The sequence below is a fragment of the Nymphalis io genome, chromosome 10 (genome assembly GCF_905147045.1).
Source record: "Nymphalis io chromosome 10, ilAglIoxx1.1, whole genome shotgun sequence".
Lineage (NCBI taxonomy): Eukaryota > Metazoa > Arthropoda > Insecta > Lepidoptera > Nymphalidae > Nymphalis > Nymphalis io.
Genome location: NC_065897.1, coordinates 8,199,157 through 8,212,855, shown reverse-complemented (window position 1 = coordinate 8,212,855; position 13,699 = coordinate 8,199,157). Strand labels below are relative to the sequence as shown.

Genomic DNA, 13,699 nt, shown 5'->3' with positions numbered 1-13,699 from the left:
AAGCTGAATTACTATATAATTAGGATACCTACTAGTAAATTTATAAATAAATCTATTAAAGTGAATAAAATTGAAGAATCTGTCTGTAACTTCAAAATAACTGCCTCCTTTTAAATTTATATGGCTATTTGAGAGTTACCAAAACAATGTTTGTTTTTTATTTTTGTCCGTTTATTTATATGTCTAGGTCTGTTTGTTCGGGGTAGTCTTCGAAACGGCTATATTTTACAAATGCAAATAAAAGATCAATAAAAGACAATTTATCAATATATTAATTGTATATACTGTTACTTATATAAAACAAATCAAAGACGACTGTCGATACCTCTTCGGTCTGACCTCGTTCATTATTGGCACGCGCGCGCCTCTTGTTCTTTTCTCGCTCTCGCTCGTATCATATATCGTAATCATATAGTGTCAGGTCGTATTGTACTGTTTAGAAAATAAAACTGATGTTAGTGTAAATTTAATATGTTTAGACTTTTATTGAATTAAGATATCACATGGTAGACGCATTACTAGAGTTATCAGCACATTTGATATCTTTAAAAAGTCCCAGAGTCGCAGGTTTCTCAAAAATGTGATACTTTGATAATTTAGAGTGAAACGAAATTTTGAACACTTAATGAGATATGGCTAAATAGTACGGATGCGCCCATATAGTATAGAATGACAGTATCAATTAAGACGTAGTTAAATGAAAACTTACATCTTCAACCATTGCGGTTAAGGTGACTTAAGTCTATAAGTGTTGTCCAACTATATACTAAGACCAACAAAGACTCGCTTAGGCTGTGCAGAATTGAGACGATATTATCGGAAAATCGACTATTTACATGGAATACTCTGAATCTTTTTATATCCATTATCTTGAAGACGTATTTCGAAAGAGAACAGGACAATTTGAGATAGCAAACGGTGTAGTTTGACTCAAAGTGAGCGTTTTATCATCACAAATATCTTTAGAAATCGGTTCAGATGGCATCTTAAGCGCGAAATCACCTCCTAGTCGTTTAGTTGATAATAAGTACCTATTTTTTAAGATACAAAGATTTACCTTTAAGTTTTAAAAGGACAAAATTTCCTGTGAACATTCGTTTGCAGTTACAATAAATAAAGCACAGGGAAAGACATAAAAGTATGTCGGAATAGATTTAAGTGCTATTTTTCTCATGGCTATTTGTATGTTGCCCTATTTAGATCCAGGTATGGCGAAAACTAATAAAGACTAATATCCCACGAAAATAAAACGAAAAATGTTGTATGTACTGAAATATTATAAGTCTGCTCTTAGTAATTTCTTTATTACTATTAATTTTACGCGGGCAAAACCTCGGGCACAGTTAGTCTCCAATAATAACGAATAATTTTATCGAAATATGAGATATTTTCTTCCACTCAATATTTTACCGCAAAGTAACATAGTTAGAAAGAAGTTTCCTGAATATTGTCTTCGGTATTTTTTACCGAATAGTCGTATTCGGTAAAATTCATAATCAGTCCATCACTAGTATCAACAGAATTAATTATAGACACAGTAAAATACAGATAACATAAGTTATCTTTCTAAGATAAAACGTAGGTATCTCACCATTGTTTTCAGTATAAATTTAGCCAGTTTTAGCTAGTTCAGTTTTAAGTGAAACTTGTTGTTAAGTACAAGTAAGTACCACATTTGCTTTATTTTATTGGTTACAATTATTTAAGAAAATATAAGATCAGGCTTTGTAAAAGTTTATTGATAAAATATTTACCTGCAGTTGTATGAAGATCAAGGATATATTATAATTAATAATTCACTTGGATTTCATATAATGTGTATTTTGATTTATCATGGATTCCGAAGTATCCGCGCCTGCCCTGCCAATACCTGTCTTTGCCAATTGCCTTGATCCTTGTATTTTGAACAACTTTCTGATCATTTTTGACATAACTGACTAAAAACGCGACGACAAATTATAGTATCTGCCTACGTAGTCTAAGCTTTAAAATATAATCTTACTACTTTTATAACTGCCTCGAGTGGCTTGTTTATAAGGTTGTAAAAGTACTGAGATCATTTCCAGGTCGGGCCATTAAAATGTGATTGGGTTTTCCTGTCAAGGAAGACTCAGTAGCAGCCCGGAGTTTGGAAATAGAACGTGTTAAAAAACGCGTGTATCGAATACACGTGAAGCCGTAGGTCCTACGCCTGAACTTGTTCCAATCGTGTCGCCTTTACCATCCCACCGGATTGTGGAGCGAGAGAATAGACTTGTTCAATATACTCGTAGTCTCGTAGTATTCTGCGCAGTCAATCTAATCCTATTTTGAAGTTGACGGAAACTGTCAGAATGACATCATTAGCATCATCGTCACATATAAAAATAGGTATATAGGTACTAGTTGTTTTTTTTTTTAAAAAAGGTAGTCAGTTACCCACCTCTTAAGTTATTCATGAGAAAAAGTACCAAAGAATATTGACGAAAATAGAATAGTAGTAGTAGTACTGGTGGTAGGGCTTTGTGTAAGCTCGTCTGGGTAGGTACCACCCACTCTTTAGATATTCTACCGCAAAACAGCAATACTTGATATTGTTGTGTTCCGGTTTGAAGGGTGAGTGAGCCAGTGTAATTACAGGCACAAGGGACATAAAATCTTAGTTCCCAAGGTTGGTGGCGCATTGGCTATAAGCGATGGTTGACATTTCTTACAATGCCAATGTCTAAGGGCGTTTGGTGACCACTTACCATCAGGTGGCCCATATGCTCGTCCACCTTCCTATTCTATTAAAAAAAAAAAAAAAAGTGCTAACGACAGCGCCGTTGACCGAGAACTAATGCTGGGGATGTCTCTACTAAATTTTGCAATTCCTTAAGGAATACTTACTCTTCTATAATATTATATCTGCAGCTATTCTTTGGAAGTTAGTACTAGGTATTACAGAATAAAAAAGTCCCTTTTTTAAAATAGACAAAATTTGTCCATATTTTAAATGCATCTGTATGCATCTAATATAGCGTCAATTTCCGGTTCTAATTTTAATTTATGTTTCAGTTACGATTATTTCATGTAATATAATATTTATATCATAATTTGAATTAGAATACACTTATATTACAACTTTATTAGTTCTTGTTGCTTCATTGTTACCATCTTATAATTTCAATACCGTCAAGCCGTTTTAATCGCATCACAATTTCTGAAAATTCTTGTAATATTTTACATAACATTTAATAATATATATAATAATTTACATGAAAAAATACCATCAATATTTTAATTTGTTTAAATTTAGGTACTCGTTTACTTATTTTCAAAGACCAGATTATATACATATATTGCGGGAATATATGTGTTCTACACGATAAACATCTAATTGATATCGACTGCAGATTAGATTGTCAAAGGAAGAAATTGCAATACAGCAAAGTGGTAGTAAACTAATTTTATAATTAATACCTACTACTCTTTATAAATAAAGAAGACTGATTTTATAGTTACCTTAAATAGAGATTAGAATTAACATTTTTAGTTACTTAATACAAAAGCTATAAATTACCTACCAACTAACTACCTAATATTAATATTTGTTAATACACAGATTTACCTTTCAGTTTTAAAAGGCTAACAAATATTTCTTTGACGGCCATTAAAAAAAAATCGAACAATTAGGCGAATTTAAAAGTTTTGTTTTTCAAAGATTTGAACTTTGATTCACTCGTCTAAAGTTTTCTTAATGTCGCTATAGTGAGGATTGCCTTTCAAGGGTCGAATTATGAATTTGTAAGGACGATTTGTAGATTGCAATTCTGTTTTTGTTTAACTTAGTTTTTGTAAATGATCTTGGCAATAAATGTTACAGCATCTAAAAAGATTAAATTAAAGGCTTTTCTTTTGAGGCAAAAGTTTTAAGCTTATTCTACTACGCTAGTCCGATATGAGTTGCTGGATTCCCAAATGGTAAAAATATCATTCACCACCGAAATATTTACACAAATTAAGCACTCGAAAATTCAGTGGTGCTTGCCTGAGCTTGAATTCTCAATCAGTTATGATTCACCTGTTTTTTGATCACTAGGCACCTTGCCAAAAAACATAAACGGCATAACTGATTTGGGTGCGGTTTTCACTAAAGTATTGCGGCAAACTTCATTTAAAATTGAGTTTTTGTTTCATTTCAATCGCCTTATAAATAAAAAAATGACACTTTAAAAAAGCATGTCGAACAATTATTCGATAAAAATGATATTAAAATAACTGTTCAGTTGTATTGGCTTAAAACTTTAGCTTCCTATAAATTATAGTTTGTAAAATGATGATTAAAAGTTTATATATTTAAATAAAACAAAGTTAAAAAATGGACAGTTTCAGATATTTAAATTGTTTCAATGTAAGTTGAGCTTAGATCTATATGATCAGTCATATTAAATAGGTTTCTGCTTATACTGGACAATTTGCACCGATTGCTTCACTGTTGCCTATAGCATTGATGGTCCGGGAGGTAGTGCGTTGCATTTAAAAAAGTAATAGTACGCCGGCTGTGTTAACATTATACTGAGCTGGAAAATAATCGTCAGCTGTAAAGTGGAGGGGGGTTTATGCGTCAGCTAGGCACATGAACTTCTAAAATAATGTGAAAAATAAAGTCATAGTACGCCGGATGAAATTTTTCTTTGTAATTGCTAACATATTTTAAAGTACGACAACAATAATCGGCAGTAAAGATTTGGTCGGGAGGTAGCGTTGCAAATACAAAAGTCATAGCAAGCCGGCTAATGTTGACGTAGATAGTTGATCTTATATAGCTAATAAGCAAACTGACCGTCAACTGCCCAAGTAGTAGTAGTAGTAGCTTATTAAAAGAAACTGTACATATTACGGATTTATAAAACAGATTTCTTTTGTTTTTCGATACTAAATACTTAACCAGTTATTGTCCGCGGCTTCGCTCGGGCGTAAATGTAGGTAAAGAATAAATGTTTGTATGGAAGTCTGTATAAATCGTCATCCACGTCATTGTTAATGCTGTAAATGTCCAAGTGCACACATTTTTTTTATTACAAAGTATTCAGATTAAACAAAACTAACTCACTGAAAACTTTACTATTTATCTGAAAACTTGACTATTTATCTTTACTAATATTATAAAGTTGAAGAGTTGTTTGTTTGTTTATTTCAGGAACTACTCTTATTCTAATTTAAAAATTATTTTATTGTTGGATAGCCCATTAATCGAGAACCTATATAACATCACGCTACGAGCAATAGGAGCGGAGCATCAATGAAAAATGTTGCAAAAACGGGAAAAATTTATTCCATTTGAGAGCATTCGTTGCGTGCGCTGCGCAAACGGTTAAAGTTACACAACAATCATGTATGACGGAATTGTTCCTCTTGAAAGGTTCTAAAAAAAGTCAGTGATAGCATATGTCTATCTTTTAAGGTTGACTCACTATAACCTTTTGTATAATAAATTTTTTTTTTGTAAAATAATGCATTATTTACGAAGTCGTTTTTATAAACATGGGATTAATTCATATGAAAGATATCGAGATAAGATTATAGACAGTTTTTATAGTTTTGACATATTTCAACAGGTTGAGTAGGTTGTTTGAAAATACTTAAGTATTTGTTTTCGGTTTGTAAATAACTTTGCAAGTTAAAGTTTATACGTATATATATATATATTTGTTGTGTCAGTTAGTTTATAATAAATAGGTACTTATTTTTTAAATACGCAAAGATGATAGTTGCTCAAAGCGGGTATACAGCCCAAAGCGAGTATACCTTTCTATTTAATGCAGGAAAAACATATTACGCGTTACCCCCATGAAACAACCTTGGGAACTAAGATGTTATGTCCTTTGTGCCTGTAATAACACTGGCTTGTTCACCCTTTAAACCAGAACACAGCAATACAAAGTATACAATATATTGCTGTGTTCTTGTAGAAAATCTGATGAGTGGGAGATACCTACCCAGACGAGCTTGTACAGTTGTGCAAGTGCACTGAAAGTTTTCAAGGCAAAACAATAATCTTTTTAATTTCATTTTCATAAATATTTGAGTATTTTTAAAAAACGAATAATCAAAAACCGTGTATGCTGGATGTCTATGATTATTCTATGATTATTAAGTAGTAATTAACTGCACTTTTCTTCAAAAATAGTTGGTCATTTAGTTTCGATTTGTAGGTTAGGTATCTAGAAATAAAAAAAAAATCGCGTTGGGTAAAGCGGGTATACCCGATTGAAGATTGCTTGGGGAGGCCTATTTAAAAGCGGTTAGTTCGCACAACGCTAAATGGATCTTCTTTTTTGAGAATTTACGGATCGACCCCTTTAAATAGAGGCTTTGATGCTGAAGCCAATCTGTCTGCCTATATAATATATCCAAGACACTCGCTGCTGGTCTCATCACAAAAGAGCCTATTTGATTGATTCTGATCGTACAGCCTCACGTAGGTGAGAATTTAGATCAGAATCGTAGGAAACGAATGGAGTCAGGATTATTGACTATTTCAAATGCAGGAAGATCAAGACATGACTTTTGAAAACGTTGATGCTAAAAATTGTTCTGGAATCAGCACAGAATCCTTCATCTTTCATGTCAATCTTAAGAAGAGACTAAGTAGGCGAACTTGGTTTGTTTATTGAAGATCATAAAATGTTAATTTAAATGTATCTAAAAGGGTTTATTAAAGGTTGATGTAATTGATCGCTATATATATATATATATATATATAGCGATAGTAATGATCTATATATATATATATATATATATATATATATATATTTATGTCCTTAATATTTATATAAGAAAAATATATATATATATATATATATATATATATATATATATATATATAGATCATTACACATATAGATCAATAAGGCCCCAAAGCGGGTAGGCAAGGCAAATATAATATATATACTTAATATACCTGCTTGCCCCCCCATGGGAAAATGCAGTTCAAAAATAATTATTATTATGAAATTGTAAGATTTTTTTAAAATTTGTTTTAAGTTTTATGACTATAAACTGAGGCGTATTAAATACATATAACATTAAAATACTTATGTGTGTATTATATAGTGGTTTTTTATTATACCACAAACGTTAACTTACGTGCTTTGGGGCTACCTTCCCCTATTTACCTTTCAGTTTTAAAAGGTTTTAATTTAAGGATTTAATTTCCTGTGAAGGTATCGTTTCCAGTCTCTATAAATAAATCAAAGGGGAATGCGTTCTAGTAAGTCGGAATAGATTTAAGGGAATACTGCTTTTATTATGGCCAATTGTATGTCGCCCTATCTAAATCCTTGTGCGGCGAAAACTAATAAATACCAATATTCCACGAAAATAAAATTAAATATGTTGTATATACTGAAATATTATAAGTCTACTCTTAGTGATTTATTTAAGTTATGCGCTGGTTAAGCCGTGGGCACAGTTAGTATATAAATATAATCTAAAAATGTATTACGTACACAACTAAACATTTCCTTCTTGCCAAAATACGAAACGAAATACTTATTAATCATTAGGTAGTTTCCACCTTCCAACACTATTGTGGTATTGCTGATCGAAATTGGGTAGGCTTAAAAAAATTACGTTATGAAATTATTTGGATACGTTACATTGAAATTTTCTTTTATAAATATTAAGGACATAAATATTATCTATCATATGTAATAACGTATGCACATATATATACATACATAAGCTAGACTATTAAATTTATTAACGTTTTAATTTTATTTTCTTGTAAAAATATTTTCTAACTTCACTTTCGTACATATATACGTTAGAACGTATATATGTACGAAAGTGTTATTTATATATAAACGCCGTTGTTTACAGTTTTTATTGTCTTGTACTTCAAACAATTTATTATAAGTACTATGTCGTATATTTTGAAAAGGATATATTAACACACCACTAAATCGATGGGAGCAAAGTAGATATTTTGTTAAAATGCTTTTTTACAAAAATAAGCTTATATTAACCCTTATCTACAAGTTTTTTAATTTTTATAAGTAATTAAAATTATCTGGTACGTAAATGAATACATCTACACTCGAATTTTAAAAAACGCCGCTTTAGAAACGGACATTTGAATTTGTCCACCTTTACTTCGGAGTATCCACAGATGATTGAAACGCAAATAAAGACATCAGTCACTTACCACACTCTTTCAACCTCCATAGCGCAGCGTGTTGCAGGCCGCGTAGCGTTGTTACCTAAATGTCGCAGGTTCGATTCTGAATCCTTAAGCTATTTTCGTCCCTACTCCTAATACAAGCTCGATAGGAATATTAAGAATTCCTTAAAATGGATTGGTGTCATTCTTTTTATTAAAGTATATAATATTGCATTGAAACATTGTTTGTTTTATCAATTATTCACTTGCGATATATATAGACACATATTTTGTATTTACTTACAAGGTTATCAAATGCGGTTTTTGGCAACAGACCAAATTGTGGTAGTGATATAATTGATTAAAACATTAAATGTTACAGAATAATTCTAAAAATGGCAGTTATAGAAATTGAACAAGGAAAGGTAAAAGGAGTTCTGTGTGGCAGTAACGATGGCATATATGTTTCGTTTAAAGGAATTCCATATGCAAAGCCGCCGCTCGGACCATTAAGATTCAAGGTATGCCAGTATACAAACAATCATTATTCCATACTTGTTTTATCATTTGTGGCTCGGAGACATTGCTAATTTGTTTTTAAGGAATTTAGCACAAATCATGATATTACCTAATATGTAAATCACTCCTAGCCTTTTAACCTTTAGTTTGTTAGCTTCAGTATATATAAATTCACATCTACGGGGACGCATTGGTCTATTCCACAATATATGGTAAATTTTATGAAAACAAAAGTGCAGTATACGCAATAGTCATCTTTGACCCCACTTCATAATTTTACTGGCACTTGAATCGACAAAACTCCTAGTTTCTTTTTAACATTAAAAAACCTTAGCTCATATTTCCTTAGTCTATACATACCTATTTTATCCTTTTCACCACGTTTACATGTTTCTCGCTTTTGAAACTAGAGTTCTAAAATACAACGTAATTAAGTATTAGAAACTTGTTTAGATGCGAGGGTAGACAAGTTTTTAAAATTTTTGTTTATCTAAAAGGCTCTTTTGTTCTTATATTAAATCTTTTATCAAAATTTATATTTAAATGTGCATATTTTCAATTTTATTTTTTTATTTTATTTTTCAATACTCTATAGATGTATATTGTACTATGTACTCATGACAATCTAGTCGCCAAAGAGAATATAATCTATGATTTCTGAATGCTATTAAATATTATAATCCCGAATTTTAGGCTACCATTATGAATAATAAAACAAAATTATAAACAGGCTAAAGTATTTTGACGTTGATCTTTCAATTGTTATATTATATGATATATATACGAACCTTACACTATATAGTAAAAACAAACAAATACACAATATTAACTGAATTGTCTATCTGTGTACTGTTTTCTTTTCAAATAGAATTGAATTCAAATTTCATATAGAAATAGAATAGAATGTTTTTTATATAACAGGCCCCGCAACCCCCAGAGCCATGGCAAGGTATTCGTGATGCATCAGAGCATGGGCCTGTGTGTCCTCAATTTAATGAACGTTTACAAAGTATTGAGGCTGGCAGCGAAGATTGTCTTTACCTTAATATATATTCTAAATCGGTCCGGCCCTCGACCCCATTGCCCGTGATGGTATGGATCCACGGTGGCGCTTATTACACGGGATCTGGAAACTCCGATTTTTATGGTCCGGATTTTTTTATGAAGCACGACGTTATCCTGGTAACAATAAATTACCGATTGGAAGTCCTTGGATTTTTATGTCTTGATAACGAAGAGGTTCCTGGTAACGCAGGTTTAAAAGATCAAGTGGCTGCGCTGCAATGGGTCAAAAATAACATAGGTGCGTTTGGAGGCGATACGAATAACATAACGATCTTCGGCTGCAGTGCTGGCGCTGCATCGGTTTCATTTCACTTACTTTCTAAAATGAGCACTGGGCTATTCAACAAAGCAATATGTCAAAGCGGCGTTTGCCTTAATGATTGGGCCTACAGTATATACGGTCGACAGCGAGCGTTTCAGCTAGGAAGACTGTTAGGTAAAGACACCGAAGATACGGCCGAGTTGTTGGAATTCTTAAGGAATGTCCCAGTGTCTTCATTAGTCAATATTAAATTGCCCTTAGTCGAAACTAATCACAGAGATATCACAGACGGCATATTTTTCGCGCCTGTTATAGAAAAATCTGAACTGAATGTTGAAAAATTTATCACAGAATCTCCGATTGATCTTGTTAAAAGAGGGTGTTTTGCAAAAGTACCTTTAATTGTAGGGTATACTTCGGGAGAAGGAATAGAGTTAGGAAGAAGTTTCCCTGCGACTTTGGATTTTTTAACAACTCTAGGCGCTGTGGTACCGAGAGAACTAAAACTAAAATTCGACATAGCAAAATTACAGGACGCTGATGATAAAATTCGCAAGTATTATTTTAAGGGCAAACAATTGAATGCAGATATGATTAAAGAAGTGGTTAATTTGGAAACAGACAAGCTGTTCGCGTACAATATTACTAGACTCGCACGTTATTACAACTTCTCGTCCACGCCCGTGTATTTGTATAAAATGACGGTTGAAACGGACAGAAACTTTACAAAAAAAATATACAATATGCAATTTATACCTGGAGTTTGTCACGCGGACGACCTTCCGTACCTTTTTAATATCACCTGTTTTGATATTCCAATGACAGAAGAATCGAAACATGTTGTAGAAAACTTCGTCCAATTATGGTATAACTTTGCTTCAACAGGGTATGTAACCGATAAAAAAGTACTTTTCATGTAATGTACATAAGTAAATTGCAGGACTATAATTTTTTTTTAATTTTTTTTTTTTTAGAAATCCTACGTCCACGAATATAGCGGTTGAGTGGAAACAGTTTACAGACAAAGAACGCGAGTGCTTTGTAATTGACAAGACCCTAAACTGTATTTCGAATATTGACGCAGAGAATATGAATTTTTGGGAAAATATTTTCGAGGAAACTGTTTTGCCCTGAATTATTTTTGTCTTATACACCTGGAAAGTAATAATGATTCAAGTGTAAATATGAAAAACTTATCCTAATTTTATCAATATACTAACTTTTTAATGTTAAAGTATAATGCATTAACATTATTCTCGAATTAAAAAAAAAAAACTTTATAGTGGAATATACTTATAATAAATGTAATACAATGTATTTGTTGTTGTAGTTTTTAGATTGTATGATATAATAATGTGTACGGCAATACCACAAGACAATCTCCATTGTAATTGTGAATAATTTAGTACTATTTTTAACTTATTGTTTAGAAAAAAAAAACGAAAAGAAAATATTTATAATTACATAAAACTGTCAAACACTCACAAATTATTTTACTTCCCTAAATTAATTAAAGTAAGAACAAGACTTTTCGCACAATCCGAACCAAAGCGGCTCTTTAGTGCCTTATTATAGGTTTTTGTGTTACTATTATAAAATTTAAATCTTGTATTACATGTGACCTTTTCAAAGATATTGCAGTATACATTTATATGATACCAACGTTGCAAACAGAAGAAAAAATATTATTCTGCAAACAAATGGTCTTATTTTTATAATATTTGAAGCCTTAAATTTCTAAATTTAAAATTTTTATAAAAAATTCAACTATGGATGCTGTATTCTGAATACAAATCGTCGGGTTATTGTGCGCTTTAACCTGAATGACATAACTTTTAGAAGTAACTCCTTGATTACTGTAAATTTTTAAAAGACTCGCAATTATAGTTCCCATTTTATACTTAATTACCAGAGCCATGATAGGAAAAGCGCACAAGTTATCAGATATAGTGAATTAGTATCGTCCGGAGCGCGAGTTGCGCGGGGGCTCGCGGCGACGCTCACGCGAGCGCGAGCGGCGACGGCGATCGCGCGATCGGCTGCGGGAGCGGCGACCACCTTTACGTCGCGCGTACAGGTATCTGAGAAATATTCAGATTTTGTTTTCATTCCAGGAGTAAAATAATTCCCCCCGAAAAATTATTAATCACTATCATAACAATAATTTATAATAATTTACAATGTAATATTCTGAAATGATTATCACATTACCTCCGAAGCTCCCTTGAAATAGGTTTAAGGTGCATAAAGTTGCAAAAACCACTTCTAGTACACTCCCCCATCTCATACTGGCGGCAGCACGCCTCACGAAAATCTGTCACAGGTGATAGCTCTGCATATACAGGCCGACCACCAAACCAGCGGTTGTTAAGATCGTTAACAGCCTTCTCTGCATCTTCTTCACGACGAAACTGAAATTATTTACATACCAAATATTAAGCGAGTGTTTACATTCACAATTTGTGAACAAATAGCAATAGCAGTTATTAAAAAATTAAATTAAATGTTTTTGTACTTTTTACAATACAAACAATCAATTCTTATCAAATAAGAAAATTCATATTTACTACCATATAATTAAATAGTAATTTGATAAATATTAATTTACCTTAATGTACACATTGCCAACTAAGTGATCGCCAAGATTATCACAAACATTCATTTCCTCTATTTCTCCATATTTGTCTTCACACTCGACAAACACATCTTCAAAGAAATTGTCATAATGCTCTTGCATTTCCTCATCAGAAACATTTGCCACAACCACTAAAACAAAAAAAAAATTAAAAAAATATCCAAAAATTATTAAATGCTAATTTTTTTCAATTAAAAAATCAAAATCTCTTAATGACATTTATATATATGTTGAATATGCCAGTTACATATTTATTTGTAATGAACAATATATAATGTTTTCCTATACACTGATTTGTGAATTAAATATATTAATGTTACGAAGAGCGTAAAAACAGGCTTTTCTATTAAAATTAATTTGCCTCTTGAAAAAGTCCGAAGGCGCTGATATTGTCTGATTTCAAAAGGATTCTTATCATTAAAAATTTTATGTAACGCAACTAAAATGTAATGAGAAGATACTTACAATGACTTCCATCCGCAGATTTAGCAGAATTTTGAGGATTTACATACAAATTTTGTAACAAAACTGTTTGAGAGAAAGTGGGCTTATTATGAATTCGTGAACACCGATCTCCATGTCGACAAGCTCCAATTTTAAAGTAAAACGAGCAATTGACTCTGTAAATTTTTTTATATTAATAGATAGATAAATGTTGACGTATTTATACATCTATATGGAATACTCGACATCTATATAGCAACATAACCTTAAAGATAACTTTTATCTATGTACCAAAAAAAAAATAAGATTAATATTTAATCAATTAAATAACAAAAGAACTGCAAGTATTTGTAAATTACTAAAATATAATAAACTTACTTGTCCTTTTCAGTACCAAATATAGCCGCCAAATACTCGGCCATGTTAGTAAATTATAATAACATACAAATGTATCCTAATATTAATTTGAATTTGTTTTAAATAACGAGAAATGTTTAAATTCCACTTATAAAAAAAATAAGTTACTCATATCAATAACATTTAACCGAATAAATCTAGCTCAATTACATTGGAACTAAAAATTATTTACTTAATTCACCACTCGCCATTACAGCCATTACTTAGTGCCAGCGTCGGGAGCGGGGAGGGG

The 13,699-nt window shown here is 31.7% G+C and overlaps 2 protein-coding genes across 3 annotated transcripts; one reads left to right on the top strand and one right to left on the bottom strand.

Annotated features, from left to right (window-relative positions):
* Positions 1–1,573: 1,573 nt before the first annotated feature.
* LOC126771055 (juvenile hormone esterase-like) lies at positions 1,574–11,241 on the top strand. 2 transcript variants are annotated; one of them, XM_050490739.1, is made up of 4 exons: positions 1,574–1,662; positions 8,508–8,646; positions 9,566–10,857; positions 10,946–11,241. In XM_050490739.1, exons 2-4 carry the CDS (start codon positions 8,521–8,523, stop codon positions 11,103–11,105), a joined length of 1,578 nt encoding a protein of 525 aa, XP_050346696.1. In that variant the 5' UTR covers positions 1,574–1,662; positions 8,508–8,520; the 3' UTR covers positions 11,106–11,241. The 2 variants fall into 2 exon arrangements, with proteins under 2 accessions (XP_050346696.1, XP_050346695.1); XM_050490738.1 differs by lacking the exon at positions 1,574–1,662 and adding an exon at positions 8,120–8,238.
* Positions 11,242–11,247: 6 nt separating this feature from the next.
* Positions 11,248–13,699, bottom strand: LOC126771065 (splicing factor U2af 38 kDa subunit). Its single transcript, XM_050490752.1, has 5 exons — positions 13,429–13,699; positions 13,072–13,226; positions 12,580–12,737; positions 12,183–12,382; positions 11,248–12,052 (listed from the first exon to the last, which is right to left on the bottom strand). Exons 1-5 carry the CDS (start codon positions 13,470–13,472, stop codon positions 11,926–11,928), a joined length of 684 nt encoding a protein of 227 aa, XP_050346709.1. The 5' UTR covers positions 13,473–13,699; the 3' UTR covers positions 11,248–11,925.